Source organism: Rhizophagus irregularis, chromosome 16 (genome assembly GCF_026210795.1).
Source record: "Rhizophagus irregularis chromosome 16, complete sequence".
Taxonomy (NCBI): domain Eukaryota; kingdom Fungi; phylum Glomeromycota; class Glomeromycetes; order Glomerales; family Glomeraceae; genus Rhizophagus; species Rhizophagus irregularis.
Window position 1 is genome coordinate 4634603 of NC_089444.1, and position 23242 is coordinate 4657844.

The 23242-nt window shown below is 26.1% G+C and overlaps 3 protein-coding genes across 3 annotated transcripts; all 3 read left to right on the forward strand.

Annotated features, from left to right (window-relative positions):
- Positions 1-1773: 1773 nt before the first annotated feature.
- On the forward strand, positions 1774-10877 carry OCT59_008663 (uncharacterized protein; the record flags this gene model as incomplete). Its single annotated transcript, XM_066142667.1, has 24 exons — positions 1774-2094; positions 2186-2557; positions 2644-3033; positions 3100-3468; positions 3547-3897; positions 3983-4363; positions 4452-4823; positions 4913-4970; positions 5595-5728; positions 5816-6175; positions 6252-6321; positions 6502-6635; positions 6721-7101; positions 7199-7268; positions 7455-7591; positions 7669-7939; positions 8003-8061; positions 8136-8525; positions 8597-8666; positions 8844-8983; positions 9048-9434; positions 9505-9633; positions 10017-10449; positions 10525-10877. 24 exons carry the CDS (start codon positions 1774-1776, stop codon positions 10875-10877), a joined length of 6132 nt encoding a protein of 2043 aa, XP_065999527.1.
- Positions 10878-19476: 8599 nt separating this feature from the next.
- OCT59_008664 (uncharacterized protein) lies at positions 19477-20287 on the forward strand (the record flags this gene model as incomplete). Its single annotated transcript, XM_066142668.1, has 5 exons — positions 19477-19560; positions 19637-19703; positions 19773-19867; positions 19941-20132; positions 20207-20287. The coding sequence occupies 5 exons, from the start codon at positions 19477-19479 to the stop codon at positions 20285-20287; spliced, it is 519 nt and encodes a 172-aa protein (XP_065999528.1).
- A 1559-nt stretch (positions 20288-21846) lies between these two features.
- Positions 21847-22799, forward strand: OCT59_008665 (uncharacterized protein; the record flags this gene model as incomplete). Its single annotated transcript, XM_025321038.2, has 5 exons — positions 21847-21924; positions 22036-22114; positions 22192-22295; positions 22374-22586; positions 22677-22799. 5 exons carry the CDS (start codon positions 21847-21849, stop codon positions 22797-22799), a joined length of 597 nt encoding a protein of 198 aa, XP_025169970.1.
- Between the last annotated feature and the right edge of the window lie 443 nt (positions 22800-23242).

Genomic DNA, 23242 nt, shown 5'->3' on the forward strand with positions numbered 1-23242 from the left:
AGTGCTTCGACCCGGATGAAAACCGTCATCCGGATTACACAAAAAAAAAATCCGGATTATATCCGGATTGACCCGGATTTTGAATCCGGATCAGATAATCCGGATAGAAACCGGAAACCGGATTGGATTTACAAATGATCGGCAATAATTCTGGCCAGAATTCATAACGCCTGCCAGAATTACAAATTGTGTAACATTAAATTTTCATGCCAGCCGATAAAAAATTTTTTGCCCGGTGGCTAAACTATTTTTCTGGTGTCACGTGATGTTAATTTCGGCCAGAATTAACAAATTTGGCCAAAATTATCCAAGACCACGAAATTTACATAATTCCAATTTCATTAAATACTTTTATTTAAAACAATTTCTTTTAAACAAGATATTTTTATATACAGCTAAAGATTACTATAAATAGATGTGTTGGGTTAGTAAGGTAATTTTTTAAGGATTTGTTTCTTCTTTCAAAAATTAAAGAATCATTTGAATCAAATTATATAACACTAGTTTTAATTTTTTAAAAAAGTTGTTATAATTATATAAATTTATAATATTGAACAATTTTTCATTTAAAACAATAATTATTATTTTGTTGTAACAAAAATAATATAAAGTTTTTTTTCTTTTGAACGTTTGAATGTAAAATCTAAAATTATTTGTTATTTGTTAATGTATAAATTTAAATAAACAAATCTGATACAAACTTCAATAAATAAATTATAATTGAAAAATCTTCTTAAACTTACTGTATTAAAAAGTTTAATATAACAAATATAAATTTAATAAATTTTAATAAAAAAATTGGTATTAGGCGCAAAAATAATTAGCCATAATATCATTTAGATATAGATCTTTATGGATCAGCAAAATTATTATCAATAAAAAAAAAAATAATAAAAATTTCATCCGGATTCCGGGTCAAACCGGATATTTTTCATCCGGTTTATAATCCGGATGAAAACCGTGAAAATCCGGATATCCGAAAAAAAAAAATCCGGATCAATCCGGATTGATCCGGATACGGGTCGAGGCACTAGGTATGACCAATACAATCTCATTCAAAATATTCAGTTTCCTGATTTGTCAATGTGATTTACAATGAGATTCATTAAGAAAATATTTTCAAATAGATTACGTATCACAACTTCAAAAAAAGAACGGTTAACTTCTATTTGTTTTACTTTAATTAACGTTTAATTTCATTTTTTAAAAAAACAAGAAACAATTATGTTTAGAGAAAAAAAAAATAAACTTAACATACTGTATATTCTCGAAGTATATAACGTCAAACGCACTGATTAATTATATAAGATAGCTTAAAACATAATATGTTACTATTTTTTCGTATTTTTACTCCATTGATTTTAACATTACCTGAACTAAAATAATTCCTAAGTAATAAATAAATTCTGTATTTTGTATTTGCTTATAAACTAGTACAATAGCTGCCAATTCATAAAAGGTAGTCTGTTCTACAAAAAAATTGCATACATTTTATTAATTTTTGCGCGGCTTTATTATTTGTGTTACTTTTTAAAACATTATAATGAATTTTTTCCATGTGAAATACGCAAGGGGCCTAACAAAAAAAAAATTGTTAAAATGACTGTTGAAAAAATGATTTTCACATTCATAATGTTATGCATGAAACCACGCATAATTAAATCATACCGTCACATATTCAGAACTATGCATTATTATGCATGAATTGCGTGTACAATGATCATTATCGCTATAAATAAATATTCATTCAAAAATTTTTGAATTCTAAAAAAAATGTCTTCCCAAAATAAAGATATTGAGTACTTAAAAAGCAGACTTATAGATTGGACCAGCGGAAATGAAAAAATTGATAATTTCATTCAAGAATTGCAATTAAATACTAATTCCTATGATGATGTAGTATTTGAATGGATACCATACAATCAATTTAACGAAATTAAAAAAACAGGCAAAAATGATTCTATAACTATATATTCAGCAATATGGAGGGATGGCCCATTATACAATAGAAAATATACAAGAGATTCAAATAAAGAAGTTGCTTTAAAATGTTTTCATAATTTGCAAAATCCTATTGATTCTCTAATAAATGAGGTATAAATTTATATAAATAATATTGCATTTCTTATTACATTTTTAATATATAATGTTACAATGCTAATTTCACGTTTTTGTATGGTTTTAGGCTAAAAAATATTCAGCAAAAAATGACAAGTTTCTTGTATTGTATGGAATATCTCAAAATCCAGATACAAATGATTATATTTTAGTTTTTACTTGGACTAGTGGAAATGAAAAAATTGATGATTTTATTCAAGAAAGGAAATTAAATATTAATTCATTTGATGTAGTATTTGAATGGATACCATACAATCAATTTAATGAAATTAAAGAAACAGGCAAAAATGGTTCTATGACAATATACTCAGCAATATGGGGAAATGGCCCATTACATTTTCATTATGGTCATAGCAAATATACAAGAGAATCAAATAAAGAAGTTGTTTTAAAATTTTTGCATAACTTACAAAATCCTGTTGATTCTCTAATAAATGAGGTATAAATATTATTACATTTATTATATTTATTATTATTACATTTTTAAATAATATTATAATATTAATTTCCTGTTTATGATTGTAGGCTAAAAAATATTCAACAAAAAATGATATGTTTCTTGTATTGTATGGAATATCTCAAAATCCAGATACAAGCGATTATATTTTGGTTCAAAATAATTCTGTTGACTTAGTAAATTGGATGATTGGAAATGAAAAAATTGATGATTTCATTCAAGAAAGGCAATTAAATATTGATTACTATTATGATGCAGTACTTGAATTGGCATTATACGATCACCAGTTTCATGAATTTTACAAAACTGGTTCTGAAACTGTATATTCAGCAATATGGGGGAATGGTCCATTACATTTTTATTACAATTGTAATAATTGTAAAAGTGATTCAAATAAAGAAGTTGTTTTAAAAATTTTGCATAACTTACAAAATCCTATTGATTCTCTAATAAATGAGGTATAAATTCTATGAATATTATTACTTTTATTAAATATAATGTTAACTTCCTTTTTATGATTTCAGGCTAAAAAATATTCAACAATAAATGATGAGCTTCTTGTATTGTATGGAATATCTCAAAATCCAGATACAAATAATTATATTTTAGTTCTTGCCTTGATCAGTGAAATTGATGACTTCATTCAAGGAAGGCAATTGAATATTAATTCCTATAACGATGTAGTATTTGAATGGATACCATACAATCAGTTTAATGAAATTAAAGAAACAGACAAAAATGGTTCCATAACTTCATATTCAGCAATATGGAGGTATAGTCCATCATGTCTTAAGTATCTGCTGAGTTCATATTATACAAGAGATTCAAATAAAGAAGGTGTTTTAAAATTTTTGCATAACTTGCAAAATCCAGTTGTTTCTCTAATAAATGGGGTATAAATTTCTATGTACATTATTACATTTATTATTACATTTTTTAATATAATATTGATTTCCTGTTTATGGTTTTAGACTGAAAACTGTTCAACAAAAAATGACAAGTTTCTTTTATTTCATGGAATATCAGATTGTGATTATATTATCGTTCAAAATAATTCTGTTAACTTGGTAAATTCGATGATTGGAAATGAAAAAATTGATGATTTCATTCAAGAAAGGCAATTAAATATTGATTACTATGATTATAATTGGGTATTTTATTGGATACAATTCAATCAGTTTAGTGAAATTAAAGAAATAAGCAAAAATAGTTCTATAACTTTATATTCAGCAATATGGAATTATGCAAGAGATTCAAATGAAGAAGTTGTTTTAAAATGTTTTCATAACTTGCAAAATCCTGTTGATTCTCTAATAAATGAGGTATAAATTTATATAAGTAATATTATATTTATTATTACATCTTTAATATAATGTTATAATGATAATTTCCTATTTATGGTTTTAGGCTAAAAAATATTCAACAAAAAATGACAAATTTCTTGTATTTCATGGAATATCTCAAAATCCAGATACAAATGATTATATTTTAGTTCTTGCCTGGACTAGTAGAAATGAAAAAATTGATAATTTTATTCAAGAAAGGCAATTAAATATTAATTCCTATAATGATTTAGTATTTAAATGGATACCATACAATCAGTTTAATGAAATTGAAGAAACAGGCAAAAATGGGTCTATAACAGTATATTCAGCAATATGGAGGAATGGTCCATTATATTATAAAGATGATGATGAACATGATAAATGTACAAGAGATCCAAACAAAGAAGTTACTTTAAAGTATTTGCATAACTTGCAAAATCCTGTTGATTCTCTAATAAATGAGGTATAAATTTCTACAAATATTATTACATTTTATTATATTCATTATTACACTTATTAATATAATATTAATTTCCTACTCATTGTCTTAGGCTAAAAAATATTCAACAATAAATGGATTGTATGGAATATCTCAAAATCCAGATACAAGTGATTATATTTTAGTTCAAAATAATCATACATGGGCAAGTGGAAATGAAAAAATTGATAATTTCATTCAAGAAAGGCAATTAAGTATTAATTTCTATGTAGTATTTGAATGGATACCATACAACCAGTTTAATGAAATTGAGGAAACAGGCAAAAATGGTTCTATAACTGTATATTCAGCAATATGGAGGAACAGTCCATTATATCATAAAGATGATAATGAATATGATAAATATACAAGAGATCCAAACATAGAAGTTACTTTAAAATGTTTGCATAACTTGCAAAATCCTGTTGATTCTCTAATAAATGAGGTATAAAATTTCTACAAATATTATTACATTTTATTATATTTATTATTACACTTATTAATATAATATTAATTTCCTACTCATGGTCTTAGGCTAAAAAATATTCAACAATAAATGGATTGTATGGAATATCTCAAAATCCAGATACAAGTGATTATATTTTAGTTCAAAATAATACATGCGCAAGTGGAAATGAAAAAATTGATAATTTCATTCGAGAAAGGCAATTAAATATTGATTTCTATGTAGTATTTGAATGGATACCATACAATCAGTTTAATGAAATTGAGGAAACAAGCAAAAATGGTTCTATAACTGTATATTCAGCAATATGGAGAAATGGCCCATTACATTGTATAAAATATACAAGAGATTCAAATAAAACAGTTGCTTTAAAATGTCTGCATAACTTGCAAAATCCTGTTGATTTTCTAATAAATGAGGTATAAATTTATATAAATAATATTACATTTATTATTACATTTTTAATATAATTTTAATTTCCTGTTTATGGATTTTAGGTTAAAAAATATTCAAAAAAAAAATCCAAGTTTCCTGTATTGTATGGAATATCTCAAAATCCAGATACAAATGATTATATCTTAGTTCTTGCTTGGACTAGTGGAAATGACAAAATTGATAACTTCATTCAAGAAAGGCAATTTAATATTAATTCCTACTATAATGATTTAGTATTTGAATGGATACCATACAATCAGTTTAATAAAATTAAAGAAACAGGCAATAATGGTTCTATGATAACTGTATATACAGCAATATGGATGAATGGCCCAATATATTATAATGATGATTATGAATATGATAAATATACAAGAGATTCAAATAAAGAAGTTACTTTAAAATGTTTGCATAACTTCCAAAATCCTGTCGATTCTCTAATATATGAGGTATAAATCTCTACAAAATTATTACATTTTATCACATTTTTTATTACACTTATTAATATAATAATAATTTCCTGCTTATGGTTTTAGACTAAAAAATATTCAACAATAAATGACAAGTTTCTTGAATTGTATGGAATATCTCAAAATCCGGATACAAGTGATTATGATTTAGTTCTTACTTGGACTAGTGGAAATGAAAAAATTGATAAATTAATTCAAGAAAGGAAATTAAATATTAATTTCTATGATGTAGTATTTGAATGGATACCATACAATCAGTTTAATGAAATTAAAGAAACAGGTAAAGATGATTCTATAACTGTATATTCAGCAATATGGAGGAATGGCCCACTACATTGTATAAAATATACAAGAGATTCAAATAAAGCAGTTGCTTTAAAATGTTTACATGACTTGCAAAATCCTGTTGATTCTCTAATAAATGAGGTATAAATTTATATAAATATTATTACATTTATTATTACATTTTTAATATAATTTTAATTTCCTGTTTATGGTTTAGGTTAAAAAATATTCAAAAAAAAATGATATGTATCTTGTATTATATGGAATATCTCAAAATCCGAATACAAGTGATTATATTTTAGTTCTTACCAGGACTAGTGGAAATGAAAAAATTGATAACTTCATTCAAGAAAGGCAATTAAATATTAATTCCTATGATAATAAAGTATTTGAATGGATACCATACAATCAGTTTAATAAAATTGAAGAAACAGGCAAAAATGGTTCCATGATAACTGTATATTCAGCAATATGGAGGAATGGCCCATTATATTATAATGATGATCATGAATATGGTGAATATACAAGAGATTCAAATAAAGAAGTTGCTTTAAAATGTTTTCATAACTTGCAAAATCCTGTTGATTCTCTAATAAATGAGGTATAAATTTCTATAAATAATTTTACATTTATTATTACATTTTTAATATAATGTTATAATATTAATTTCCTGTTTATGGATTTAGGCTAAAAAATATTCAACCATAAATGATAAGTTTCTTGTATTGTATGGAATATCTCAAAATCCAGATACAAGTGATTATATTTTAGTTCTTACTTGGACTAGTGGAAATAAAAAAATTGATAACTTCATTCAAGAAAGGAAATTAAATATTAATTTATATAATGATATAGTATTTGAATGGATACCATACAATCAGTTTAATGAAATTGAAGAAACAGGCAAAAATGGTTCTATAACTGTATATTCAGCAATATGGAGGAATGGTCCATTATATTATAATGATGATCATGAATATGATAAATATACAAGAGATTCAAATAAAGAAATTGCTTTAAAATGTTTGCATAACTTCAAAAATCCTGTTGATTCTCTAATAAATGAGGTATAAATTTATTTAAATAATATTGGATTTATTATTACATTTTTAATATATAATGTTACAATGCTAATTTCATGTTTACGTTTATATATGGTTTTAGGTTAAAAAATATTCAACAAAAAATAACAAGTTTCTTGTATTGTATGGAATATCACAAAATCCATATACAAGTGATTATATTTTAGTTGAAAATTATCTTACCTGGATTAGTGAAAATAAAAAAATTGATTATTTAATTCAAGAAAGACAATTAAATATTGATTCCTATAATAATATAATATTTGAATGGATACCATACAATCAGTTTAATAAAATTGAAAAAACAGGCAAAAATGGTTTTATAACTGCATATTCAGCAATATGGAGTAATGGTCCATTATATTATGATGATGAATATGATAAATATTATAAATATAAAAGAGATTCAAATAAAGAAGTTGCTTTAAAATGTTTGCATAATTTGCAAAATCCTGTTGATTCTCTAATAAATGAGGTATATATTTATGTAAATATTGTTACATTTATTATTACATTATTAATACAATGTTTATTTTCTGTTTATTGTTTTAGGTTAATAAATATTCAAAAAAAAATAACAAGTTTCTTGTATTGTATGGAATATCTCAAAATCCAGATACAAATGATTATATTTTAGTTGAAAAATATCTTACCTGGATTAGTGAAAATAAAAAAATTGACGATTTCGTTCAAGAAAGGCAATTAAATATTGATTACTATGGTGATATAGTATTTGAATGGATACCATACAATCAATTTAATGAAATTGAAGAAACAGGAAAAAATGCTTTTACAACTGTATATTCAGCAATATGGAGGAATGGTCCATTATATTATGATGCTGAAAATGATAAATATTATAAATATAAAAGAGATTAAAATAAAGGAGTTGCTTTAAAATGTTTGCATGACTTACAAAATCCTGTCAATTCACTAATAAATGAGGTATATATTTCTGTAAATATTATTATATTTATTATTACATTATTAATATGTTAATTTTCTGTTTATGGTTTTAGGTTAAAAAATATTCAAAAAAAAATGACAAGTTTCTTGTATTGTATGGAATATCTCAAAATCCAGATACAAGTGATTATATTTTGGTTCAAAATAATTCTATAAACTTAGTAAATTGGACGATTGGAAATGAAAAAATTGATGATTTCATTCAAGAAATGCAATTAAATATTAATTTCTATGATGACGTAGTATTTGAATGGATATCATACAATCAATTTAATGAAATTAAAGAAATAGACAAAAATGGTTTTATAACTGTATATTCAGCAATATGGATGAATGGTCCATTACATTATAATCATAGTAAATATACAAGAGATTCAAATAAAGAAGTTGCTTTAAAATGTTTGCATAATTTGCAAAATCCTGTTGATTTTTTAATGAATGAGGTATAAATTCTATAAATATTATTGCATTTATTATTACATTTTTATGTTAATTTCCTTGTTTATGGTTTTAGGCTAAAAAATATTCAATAAAAAATAACAAGTATCTTGTATTGTATGGAATATCTCAAAATCCAGATACAAGTGATTATATCTTAGTTCAAAAATTTCTTACCTGGACTAGTAGAAATTAAAAAATTGATGACTTCATTCAAGAAAGGCAATTAAGCATTAATTCCTATGGTGATATAGTATTTGAATGGATACTATACAATCAGTTTAATGAAATTAAAGAAACAGGCAAAAATGGTTTTGTAATAGTGTATTCAGCAATATGGAAGGATGGCCCATTACACAAGAAAGATAAGCAGAGTTTATATTATAAAAGAGATTCAAATAAAGAAGTTGCTTTGAAATGTTTGCATAACTTACAAAATTCTGTTGTTTCTCTAATAAATGAGGTATGAATTTCTATAAATGTTGTTGCATCTGTTATTACATTTTAATTTTTGTTTATGGTTGTAGGTTGAGAAATATTCAATGAGAAGTAAAAAGCTTGTATTGTATGGAATGTCTCAAAATCCAGATACAAAGGACTATAATTTAGTTTTTAGTAGTAAAAGTTTTGAAAAATATTGTAGCATATGTTGTGAAATATACACGGATATCCAGTATAAATGGTGTAAATCATGTAATTTTATGGGCTGGAAAAGTGGGGATGATAAAATTGATAGTTTAATTCAATTAAATATTAATTCCTATAATGATGTAGTATTTGAATGGATTCCATACAATCAGTTTAATAAAATTAGAAATATAGGCAAGGGAAATTTTGTTACAGTATATTCAGCAATATGGAAATATGAGGTTGCTTTAGTATGCTTTATTGATTCACAAAAATTTCTAAATAAGGTATGAAATATTTTTAATTTAAACTCAAATTTTCTTTTAATTTAGTTGATGTATCTTTATAATTTAATAGGTTAAAGAATTTGATAATAGTTCCGAAATGTATGGGATATCTCAAACTCCAGATAAAAAGGATTACATTTTGGTTCTTCAAAATGAATATTGTACAGAATATGGTAAAATATATTGCAAAAATTGCGGAGTAAAATTCACTCAAACGAGATATAAGTGGTGTAAACCATGTATAAATATTTTTACAAAATGGACGATTAAGAACGAAAAACTTGTTGGTTTAATTCAAGAAATGCATTTAGGAATAAATTCTTGTTTTAATATAGTATTTGAATGGATACCATATAATCAATTCAATTACATTAAAGAAATAGGTAAAGGCGGATTTGCTACAGTATATTCAGCAATATGGAAAGATGGTCCATTAAAATATGATATAGATAAGAAAATGTATACAAGAGTTTCAAACAAAAAAGTTGCTTTAAAATGTTTAAATAGTTCACTAAATTTAACTATAAACTTATTGTGATTAATCAAAAACTTTTAAATTAATAATATATATTTTTTAAATAGGTCAAAGAATATTCAATTAGTAAAAAGAGTGATATTCTTAGTGTATATGGAATATCCCAAAATCCAGATACAAGCAATTTTATTATAGTTCTTGAATATGCAGAAGGTGGAAGTTATAGTAATTGGATAAATAATAATTATAAAGACTTTGATTGGAAAAATAAAATACAAACATTATTATATATCATTGAAGGTCTTAAAGGGATTCATCAAAATCAGAAGGTTCATCATGATTTACATCCAGGAAATATACTATTTTTGACAAAAAGTTTAAATACTTTTAATAACAAATCATTATTTATATCAGATATGGGATTATGTGAAGATGTGAGTAATACAGGTGAGGTAAAACCTTACGGAGTTATTTCTTATATGGCTCCTGAAGTGCTGAGAGCTAAAGCTTATACTCAAGCAGCAGATATATATAGCTTTGGTATGATTATGTATTTCACAGCAACTGGGAAGCAACCTTTTAACAATTGTGCACACGACCATCCTCTAATATTAGATATATGCGATGGAGTTAGACCTGAAATAAATGAACTGGAAGCACCAAAATGTTATATTGACTTAATGAGAAGATGTTGGGATTCAAATCCAGACAATAGACCAAATGCTAGTGAAATAAATGTTGGAATTAAGTCATTTTATGATTGTTATAGTTCTTATAAAAAAAGTGATTCAAATGCAATTGAAATTAGAAAACAATTTAAAGAGGCAGAAATTTACAGAAAATCATGCCTCTCTTCTTTTAAGAAAAACAAAAATCATCCGGAAGCTATTTATACATCTCAATTACTTGATCCTATTACAAAAGATCTTCGTAATTCTGAATGTTTAAGTTGTGCCATCCCTGATTGATTATGTCCGCTCAGATTAAATTTTTACTTAGCAATCATACGAAATTTCAAATATCCTTATCAAAAAATTCAGGGAAATTAATTAATAAATTATAATGTGATATCTTACTATGATGAAATTGCAGATGGCAACTGACTATTATTTTTACATCATCTTCTGTAAAGTTTATTTAATATCATGCATTAATACTTGTCCTTTAATGCTCTAATCAGAAGTCACCAGCCTTCTTCCTCTATTACTACTAACACTGATAATAAACTGGTAATTGTTTAGAATATAAAGGAATTATATTTTTTTTTTATTTAATATCATAGTTATTAGTTGTTGTTCAACGCTGATTATAGAGTATATATATGTAGTTTTCATTTACATAAATAAATTAGTTTGTAATTAAGCAATAGAAGACTATTGTTGTCAATACCCAGTAAAAAACGTTGATCTGTGACTTTTATTTCCATGTTTTTTCTGTGAATGTATCACGATTTTTATGGAATTTAAAGCCTTTAAAAAGGTTAACTTGGTCCTAGGACTTATGGCCTTTTCAATCTTAAGACTGAAAAGACTGGACCAAAAAGACTACAAACTCTTATGGTCCTAAATGGTCTTGCTTTGTGAATAGTAATAAGTCCATCAGTTTTTTTAAGACCAGTTGTCTTTTAAAAGACAACATATATATACAGTAAATGATATTAATATGAAATAAAAAATATTAATGTAGTAATATAAAAAATTTTTTTTAAGAAATGTGCTAAAAATACATAAAAAATTCATTTTATTATTGCTTGGATTGATCAAATAATTTAAATAATTAGATAATCCATTAATATTTTTAAAGAAATCAAAAATGTTAAAATAATGAATTTTAATATTTTGTAGAATTACTTGGCATCCACTCCCCAGTGATCACAGAAAGATAAAACAATCATCATTAGACTCGTCAAGATGAGACAATTCTAATAAGCTTTATTTCATCTTTTTACGATCACTGGATCAAAAAATAACTGACAAATAATATTTAAGACTGAAATGTAGGACCGGTGTCGGTAGTGCTTCGACCCGTATCTGGATCAATCTGGATTGATCCGGATTTTTTTTTTTCAGATATCCGGATTGTAAATCCGTATCTCATAACCCAGATAGAAACCGGAATCTGGATTGGATTTTTTTTAAAATGCGGATTAGAGATGCATAAAAGCTCATTTGAATCATCTCGTTGAGACGGATTGAATGGCGCTAATTTAATCCATATGCAATCACTGGATGCCGAGATATTCAACCAAATGTCAAAATCAGCATTTTTTATTTGCGATACTGCGCCATTTCACATTTTACCAAATATCTCGGCAACCAGCGATCGTATAGTGATGCACAATAGCTCATTCGAATCGTTGCATCAAGACGAATCTAATGCGATTTAGATCATCTTTCTACGACCACTGGATGTCGAGATATTTAACAAAACATCAAACATCGGCACTTTTCATTTTTGTGATAATGCGCCATTTACATTTTGCTAATTATCTCAGCATCAAGTGATCGTACAGAGATGCACAATAGCTCATTAGAATCGTCTCGTTGAAACAAATCAAATGGTACTAAATCCATCTTTCTATGATCACTCGATACTGAGATATTCGGAAAACCGTAAAATGGCCCAGTATTGCAAAATGAAAAATGCAGGTTTTGACATTTTATCGAGTATCACGACATTCAGTGGTCGTAGAAAGATGCTCTAAAGCTCATTAGCTTCGTCTTAATGCAATGATTCGAATGAGCTATTGTGCACCTCTGTATGATCACTGGATGTAGAGATATTTGACAAAATATAAAATGCACAGTGTCGTAACTTGCAATATATAAAATGCCGATTTTTGATGTTTTCAGTTGTTGAATATCTCGGCATCCAGTGATTGTAAAAGGATGAAATTAGCACCATTCGATCCGTCTCAACAAGACTATTCTAATGAGCTTTTGTGCATCTCTGTAGCTAATTAAAAAAATCCAATCTGGTTTCCAGTTTCTATCCGGATTATTCTGATCCGGATTTAAAATCCGGATCGACCCGGATATAATCTGGATTTTTTTTGTGTAATCCAGATGATGGTAATAATAGCCTTAAATCATTGAAATTTTCATCTCTCTAACGCGGATATCTGTAAATATATCATTTTTACAGAATTTTTATGAAAGCCATGGAGAAATAATGGATTCATTCAGATAAAAGTTTTATATAGGTATGGAGTAGAAAACTTTACATATAATCAAAATAAATGTATTGTTGTGCAAAGGACTGTTAACACAAAATAATATTTTATTATTATTTTTTTTTAGTGAAAGAAGGGAGAATTGCTTGATATTTTTAAAATACATTATTACAAATAGTTACCATTATACCCTTATTATTAGTAAATATCATATAACCTGACATGTAAAATTCCCATGAAAAAGAGTCACTTAAATTTAATTTATATTGTTTTAATCACAATTATTAAACAATTACTAAATAAATATCTTGATGCAAATAAAATTTACTGAAGACTTTAAATTATAACTAGGGTGGCACTGAGAATCAAGTTGGCATACTCATTAATAATATTTTATAATATTGATAAAAATAAGTTAATAATAACAGAAAGTGAAATTCTAATTACATAATGATCATACTGTATTAATTATATAATAATCTCTAAACCAAACTTCTATCTTTTAATATTATAAACTAAATTGAATATATTTTTTATAACGCCAAACAATAGTTGATGTCAGTACTTGACGCGTATATTATGAGAAAAAAGCACTTACGTGTATAACAATATTCCATACTTAAACTTTTCAATATATTTATTTTTTATTACTTTAGCGTTTTCTTATTGTTTTAGCAGATTTTAAAAAATACTATTTTAAAATAAAAAAGGGAAAAGAAAAGGGGAGAGAATTTTATTGCAATAAACAACTTAAAAAGCTGATCGCGCCACACAAGTCAAGATCTGTGGCACAGCACATGTGCCGTTGACATTTCAGACGTACACCTCATCCAGATGATGATTCAGCAACTCAGCTGCTCTCTCCTCCGCGCGATTAATAATTTCTGTAAAAGACAACAATTGTTTTCTACCAAATTTACCATTTCACTTTTGACAGTATTTACAAGTGAGTAGCGCACTTGTGTTTTTCACATTTGTGAAAGATAAATACTGGTACGTTTAGGTCCTACGGACTAGGACTGACCGGTCCCAAGCAAATTGAGATTATTTCTTAAATAAGTTTTATTCCCAGGCATTTTTTAGGGTAGGTTACTTATTGGAAAACTTAAAACGTGGAACCGGTCCTAGTATCGGTCTGGACCAATTGGTCGGAATTAGTCCCAAGCTAATTACCGGTTTTGAAATGATTTTTTAAAAAGAATTATTAATAATATTTGTTCCCAGACCGTTTTTAGGGTTGGTCACTTATTGGAGGTAAGTGACACTTTTCTGGGTTCGACCATTTGTTAAATTGCTTCTGGACCGATTTGGACCGTTAACAACCCTATCAGTGATATGTTTAGAATAGATGTGATGGCCTCTTTCATATTGTCATTTCACTCCTTCTGCCGTTGTACGTGCTTTATCGTTACGCATAGTACCCTTTTCCATCAGAGAAATGTCGCCGACGGATGGCTTTTTTACAGTATATTCTTTGTTCTACTTTATGAAATTATGTTTGATTTCCTGTAGTTCTTACTGATAATGTATTCTCTGAAATAAATAAAAAATTTCAGCAACAGTCTTAAGGAGGTTGGTGTTTCATGTATTTAACCAGTTAATTGTTCCATAGCGAGACAAATATTGTAATTTTATTTTATGTATAACGAATTCATAAATTATTTTGCTTACATAAGTTTACATAGTGAAATATGGTTCATTGTGCAAAATTAATTTAATAATAATATTTGCGAAAATAATGTTCAGATTATGATTTGTACTTTCATGATAAATAAATAAGTTTATTATTTAATTTTAGCACACATTTATAATGAAATGATCTATAAAAATGTTATATCAAAGTTGTCATTAAATAAGAACAACAACGAGCATTTTTTTGATTGATAATACCTGATTGGCTGATCTTACATATTTAGTTATTGTCCATGTCTAAAACTAATCATACCTTGTAAGTTTTTATGAACACTAAAAATTTTATTAATTGTAAATTTTATTATATTGTGTAAATATGCAGTATACAAAAATATAAAAAATTTTACTCAAAAATAAACGATTATGTTAAAACTTTCTTCAATTTCAAGTTTTATAACATTCCTTGGATCAGAAAATTCCTACTCAAGTTGATGCTTTGACTATAGAAAAGTATAAATTCTATGCTATTGTGCGTAATAAATTTATGAATTTAATTATTTATCGCACCTTAATTGTAAATTTTGCCCGAAACAGTAAATTGGAACGCAAATGTGAAAAATGAATGAATACTAATATTTATAACTATTATAATGAAATTAGCCTATATAGATTAATATTGAGATGATTATATCATAATCAACAATAATTTTACAAGAACATTTATAAATATATGAGCCAAAAATTTTAATTGGTTTAACGGTTAATAAAAAGTGCCAAGATTCAAATCCAGGCAATAGAAATAAATCAACATCATTTTAAAAATTTTATAATAAAAAAAGTATAGCCATATTTCTAGCATACGAATTAATAATTAAAATTAGGTTGAAATAATAATTTTCAAATGTCAATATCTAGTTGATAAATGAAAATTGCATGAATAAATAATGAATACTACAAACAATAATAACAGTATAATAGCATATTAGCGCTACAATAGAAACATTGAAAATTGTCCAAAGTCATAACATAATGGTTTAATTAGCAATTCCTTTTTTATTGGAACTTCTTTTAATCTATTAATGAATATCAACCAAATGTTTGCATTAATATTTTTTGCAAAATATTGCCTGTGATACTCAGGCTTAAAAATTAATGATACTAGAATTATACAGCTTAAAAGCCTGCGAACGGGGATCGGGTTTGGGCCGGCAAATGTTCTTTCAAAATTTCAGATAATAAAGTTTAAATATCAACTTTTATTCTTTCTAAAAATGTATTTTTCTAAATTTTATATTTTAATATAAGTAAAATTTTTTTGGATATTACTTAATTTACTGTGGAATAGGAAATATTAATCAGCTGTCTATCTTAGAGGTCTGCATTGTCCCCTATTTTACAACCCGGCCTGGCCTGGTACAACTGATTTTATAATATACGGGACATATCGTCAGTACATTCGGTAAAACTCGGTAAAGTTCAGAATAAGGTAAAAACTACTGTACTGGTTCGAGACAGTGGTGTAGTTTATTTTATTCTGACTTATACTGAATCTTACCGAGTTGAGTAACAATTATTTATATAGTTCTGGCCAAAATTTTAATGCCGGCTCGAATTAAGTTCAGTAACAGATGTCGATCAACACAAACGTGACTCATGGTTTGTTAGTTGTTTCGATATATAACGATTATTCCATTGGAATCGGGACCTGTATCGGCTCGAATAGGTGTACTTATTTTCTATGGTAATTTCAGCTCATGCGCATCAAATTAAAGAAATAGTTCGTCAAATCATGATTTCTATAAGGCCAATGATCAATTGACCACGGAACCTTAAGCCAATCACGCTTAAAAATTTAAAATCAACAGTTAAGTACCTTATGTTCAAGATGCGTATTTATAGATTTTTTTAGAATAAATAACACTATTATTCCGTCATCATCGCACATTGATATACACAGGCGATCGCGATAAATCGGATCTTCGATAAACCGGATTTGGTATTATTTCGGATTTTTCTCCCAGAACAAAATCTGTCATATTAAAACAATCGCGATATACCGGATTTTATTAGTAAAGTCGCGATATTTCATAAGTCGGATTTGATTCTATATCAGTTATATCAAAAAAATCTTGATATATCGAATTTTTCCAAATTTGGCGTTAATTTATCCTTTTTTAGTATACCTTTATATTATTGTAATTTTAAAAAAATGGTTAATTCCAGCTGAAATAGTTAATTTTGACCAGAATTAAAATTAATCATTTTATACCGAAATTCTTTACAAATGTTCCATACAATTTTACCATTCTTTTTTTTATATTTTAATCAGATATCTTTCACCTGTGTATAACAGATAGTTCTTTTATAATAATAAAATTATATTTCGTTTTGAATTTTAAAATTTTGAACGAAAAATCACGTGATATCTTGATATTTCATATATTTTATATAAATCCGACTTTTTCGATATATCGGATGTCTTGATATATCGGATATTTTTACTGGAACCAACTGATCCGATTTATCGAGATTGACTGTGTATTTTGATAATTAATTATCAACTTTCGATGCACTACTATTTCGTTAAATAAGATTACGATACTGTTTTTAAGTATAAAAAAATTGTCCGTATAACGGGTTAAAAATATGACAAGTATACACCTAAAGGTATAGTAACAACTACAGTAACGTTTATTAATAATAATTTTAAATTTATTTGTTTTTATCATCATTGCTAAAATATCCTATAAGAACTTATATCTGTATCCTATTACGGTATTCCAACTAGATTGAAATTATTCCGAATGTACGACAGAGTTCCAATGAAATTTCAAGCAAGACCTACAGCTCTTAGAGTCTTAGTACGCCCACATTAACTACAATATATTTTTTTTTTGCGTTACTCGGTATCATTGTTATAATAGACCCCGTTTCAAATTTTTAATGAGAAGTTAAATTTGTGATACGTATTTATTGGATTTGGTATCACACTTTTTACACGAAAATGTTAATTTTATTTCACCAATCATTTATAAAAAATCGAAGGGATACATAACATTTATAAAGTTAGCATTTTTTTTTTTTTCAAAAAAAGAGGAAAAAAATTCATAATGGTTGTTATCGACCGAAAAATTAATTGTTGCTTATTCAAGCTGGTATCAAAATTATATTATTATTATTTTTAGTAAGATTTCCAGAATTATTTTCTAATACGATATTCTTCATTTGCTGTTTTTAACAAAAATATTTATGGTAACATCATCATCTTTTTTTTACAATATTAAAAGATATATGAATTGACTAAAGTTATACGTCTTATTATCCTCTTCGCATCAGATAAATCGTTTAGAAATTGTAAGTTCTTCATCATCATTTGTCACTTAGAATTTTCTTAATAAATATATTTCTATTATTAGCGTTGGAATTTTCTCGTTCTGCATATTCTATAATTGTTGCTTATGGGTTAATAGCAATTACAGCAGATTGTACGTTAAGACACGTGCGGTCGTGCGGTATGTAAATAGACAATATCAATTTAAAATTTTTACCCCAAAAAATTTTTTTGTGCTAACTTTATAAATTATTAGAAAACATCTAAATTGTTATCAATATATTCCAAAGTATTTTACGGAATTGCAGGATTTAACATTTTTAATAGTATAATGATAATTGCTGAAACAATAACTTCTGCGATAGAATGTCTGAAATTAGATAATCTTAATGAAATTCGGATCATTCACATTTATGCAAAGATAAATTAATATTTATTCTTCCTGGCTACATTATTTTGTCAGTATGTATTATTTCTCTCCCTCTCCCTCTCTCTCTCTCTTTGAAAAACAATAACAAAAAAATCTTTTTATAAAAAATTTGTATTTAATTTAGGTGTATTTTGCTATGGTAATCTTAACTTACGTATGTAAAATGAAAGATAAAGATGAAATAACAAATCAATATAATTTACAAGTTTTTAAAAATTTTTTGTTTATAATAATAAATAACATGATTCTATAAGTTTAATGCCATTAAGACGTATAATACTATTAGATCTTTTCATTATTACTTCTTAATTATGTTTGAAAAAAAAATAATAATAAAAAAATCGAACAAAAAAAGATAAAATAGACAGAACCTTTACACGCCGACCACTGATCTTTATATGTCAGACGTCAAACAATGATCTGGTATGCGATTAGAAAATCATGTCAGAAATTTCTGAAGATTCGTATCTGTTGGAAAAAAAAATGAAATATGTTTATTGTACACAAAGCGCAATAAACAATCAATTAAACTGAAATTTCCAAGATTATATAGTACGCATTAGTCGCATTACGTACAAGTTTTTGTGCTATATAGGATTTTCACTCACGTGATCGCTCCGGTGACATATAATGTGTGACGAATATGATGAATATAATTGAACGCGGCCAGGCGTGACAAATATTTTACAGTCACGTGAATGCATATTTAGTTAGCGAAGTACTTAATATATCATGTTGGGCTTTCAGCCATATGTGGAAATTTTATAATGTATCACTCTAATGAGAAGATCTTACATAGGATAATTAACATATATATACAATAGTTTTGTTTACTAAAATTAACTTCATTTTCCCAAGTATCACAAGGATTATAAACTCCGCTTTCAATGAGAATTAGGTAGATCTCAATCAAGGAAAAGAAATTATTATTATCATAACATACAACCCTTATAAAGATATCTTTTTTTTTAAAAAAAAAATAAAAAATAAAAAAAAATCAAAATGATTACAATTGATCGAAAAAATAGTTGCTGTTTATTCGTTCCGCTAAAAGCTGGTGTCAATATTATATTATTTTTAGTTTTTGTAAGTTTTCCATGTTTTTTTCTAATCAGTTTGATTAATTTCTAACAAAAATATTTGAAATTTACAAAATTAAAAGGCTTTTGGACTTTTAAAAGTTACGAGTTATGTTAGATTTCTCATATCGTATGAATCATCTAAAAACTGTAAGTTCATCGTCTTTTTTTTACTAAGCTGCTCTGAGTTATTATTATTACTAAATTATTTATTATTAGCGATAAACTTCGTTTATAATGTATATCCTATAATCGTTGTTTATGGATTAATAGTAATTGTAGCAGCATTTGGGTTGTACGTTACGACTTGTGCGGTATGTAAATAAATGTTAATTTTGTTACTCCAAAGAGTATATATATATATTTATTTTTTTGATAAATTTTTAGAATACACCTAATATGTTATCAATATATTCCAAAGTATTTTATGGAATTATTGGTTTTTTCATTTTATATAGTATAATGGAAATTGTTGAAGCAATAACCTTATCTATAGTATGTACAGAACTTTCATACTTATGCGGCCAAAATCATTTGGAAATTATTATTCCCGTAAACATTGTTTTAATCATTTTGTCGGTATGTACAGTATTAATAATTGAATTTTTTTCTCTTCTGACAAATTTAAATAAAATATATGTATTTTATTATAGTTGTATTTTGCTACGGTAATTTCAACCTACGTACGTAAAAGAAAAGACGAATATATAAACCGACCCATTTACGCCTTTTGAAAGAAATTTTTTTTTTATCGTAACAACTTCTTTACTATATCTTGTTTTGTAAATACTGTATATTATATATTCTTTCATATTTATTTCATTTGTTAAAATATATGTAGAATATTAGTGAAATATCTAAATTTATTCAATTACTGTACGTTTTAAATTATATCTTTAATATTCAAATAAATGTTAGCCATAAATATATATACATAAATTAAATTTATATTGTAATTCAAGAGAAATCTTATTAAACAGACTTCGACTATCTAACGATTGTGATAGTCAGCGCATGTAAGAGTACTGTACCATAAGACGATCGGAACTTGCTTTGTAACGATCATACCAGAAATTGTAAGACGTTAATAAGTAAATGATAATCCACAAATATTACTTCTACTAATTTAAATCGTTCGAGACTTTGACGAAAGCTATGTAAATATGTACTTGACTGTCTTGACATGTTTGACAATACCTTTCATGTCTTTCATAATAGACATCTTTATCCAAATAACTTTTTACCGATCAACCGAATAGGTTAATGTATATGTATATAAGCCAAAGATTATGCGTTTGGTTGAAAGGATCATTATTTTTATATGCTCTCAACACGCTAACAACATACAGTATGTGTGTATTTTTTGACTCGTTTGTTCAATTAATCTTATAAATGACTTTTTCGAGAACTGAAATTCACTTTTACATTTATTATGAACGTTACATAATTGACCATTAATAAATATCGTACGTATTATTACTGTGTATAACTCATTTAATTGGCTAGGACAAGCTTGACATAAAAGATATTATAGAAGATAAGTTTTATATTTATTAGATAATTAATAAAAAAAAAAGTGTAATTTTCTCAATTAGCATCTTTTAAACTGGCCAAAATTAATCATAGTTTTTGATAAATTTTTACCAGAATTAATGATAATTTGCAATTACCTTTGTTGGTTAAAAACCTAATATGGAATATTAGTAACACAAAGTCACTTTTTTAATTTTACTAACTGAAATTAATCAGTAAATTTTCTACCAGAATTAATTAATAATTTCCAATTACTTTATGTCACGTGACCGAAACTTTTTTTGTCGTCTAATTCTGGAATAGTTTTTATAGTCGTGGATTTGTTGGCATAAAACTTCAAGGTTATAATACTTAGTACGCATTAATAAATTGTCGTCCCTATTTTAGGTAATAATAATTTATCTAATGAATTGATTATAAATAAGTTGACATGAATTGTAAAAAATAACTTTTTATTATTAGTAATCTCCGTAACTGACCGATTCAGGCCAATCAAATACTGAGTTATTTTTATAGGAAAATTTACATATGTTGAATTGTTGATACGCCAAATGATCGACATAGTTTCTAAACCTGGTCAGTCATTTGGGGTGTGATACTTTATTGTTACTTCTAAGTTTAGAAATTTATTTCGATATATGGGTATATAAATGCAATACAGTTTGATAATGTATAAAAATAACATTTTCGAAAAAAAAAATTATTTCCTCTAATTAAGAAAAGAAAATACATTTCAACTAATAACAGATAATAAAAAAAAATGGGTTTACAAATGACTAAATGTTGTTTCTGCATTCCGCTGAAAGCTGGCGTTATAATTATATCATTGCTTTGGCTTGTAAATTTTCCACATTTTTTTCTATCAAGATCAATAGCAATTGAATTTTATTTTAACAATACATTCAAAATTATTTTTATTATTTTGTTTTTTTTTATGTCGTTTTAAAAGTTCGGAGGATTATCCTTAACTATATTCGGAGTCTTGAACTTTATCCTGTATGTGAAGAATAAAGAATCAAAAGGAGCTTGTAAGCCTTTTATTTTAATTCCGCTCAAAATTATTTTTTTTTTTTAAAAAAAAAAATATATAAAATATTTATTTCAGCAAAGGAATACTCTACTGCCGCTACATTTGTTTTCATAATGGTTGTCATTTATACATTTATTACACTCGTAGCAGCATTTGGATTGTACGCTGCAATTTTTTCGGTATGTAATAGAAGATTTTAAAAGAATTTTCTCTTTTTAGAATGAAATTAAACTAAAACTTAACATAATTTTATTTAGAAAAAGTATAGAATGTTGAAATTGTACTCTATATTTGGTTACATCATAGTAGGACTTCAAGTTATAATAAGTACATCAGTAATTGTTAGTTCAATAATTTCAAATGGTGGATGTGCAAATTATTCAGGAGAAAATTCGTATGTATGTAATCAAATAAGTTCCTATAAATTACCATACGATATTGTTTCTGGAATTTGTTTAATTCTTTTATCGGTACGTATTAATTTAAATATTTTTTCTTTTTTTGAGAAAAAAATTATTTTTTATGAACTAAAATATATTTATTTTCTATTATGATATTAGGTATACTTTTCTTTAGTAATTTCAGCTTATGCACGTAGAAAAAAGGAAAAAGAAATAGCAGTTATTAGTTATTTAAATGAATCACCCGATCAAACTAACCATAATTTAGTAGTTGCAAATTAAAAAAGATACATATTTTTGTATTTTCTCTAAATTTCTGCGGTATTATAATGAGATAAAACATTAAGCATTTAATGCGGGTCAGGGTGCCGAATGTTTAGAATATTTAATAATTAATAAAACAGAGATCATATCAGATATTGTTTTTAGATTATTTATATATATACTGTATATAAATTCTTGTTTCAACTTGCATAAGCCGAGATCAACATGTCTTATAAAGGACACAGCCACACAGCCTCCGGTTAATAATCAAACGTAATAATTAATTCCAAGACTGGTTAATCAAATAACTTAACCCTAAATTAATAAAGAAAAAAAAGAAAAGAGCGACAGAAAAAAAATTGAAATAAAAAAATACTAGTGAAAACAAACAAGTAATTTTATTTCGTTACCTGCGCTGTTATGAGGAAATAAGAGACTGTAATTAAAAATCATGATTTAGC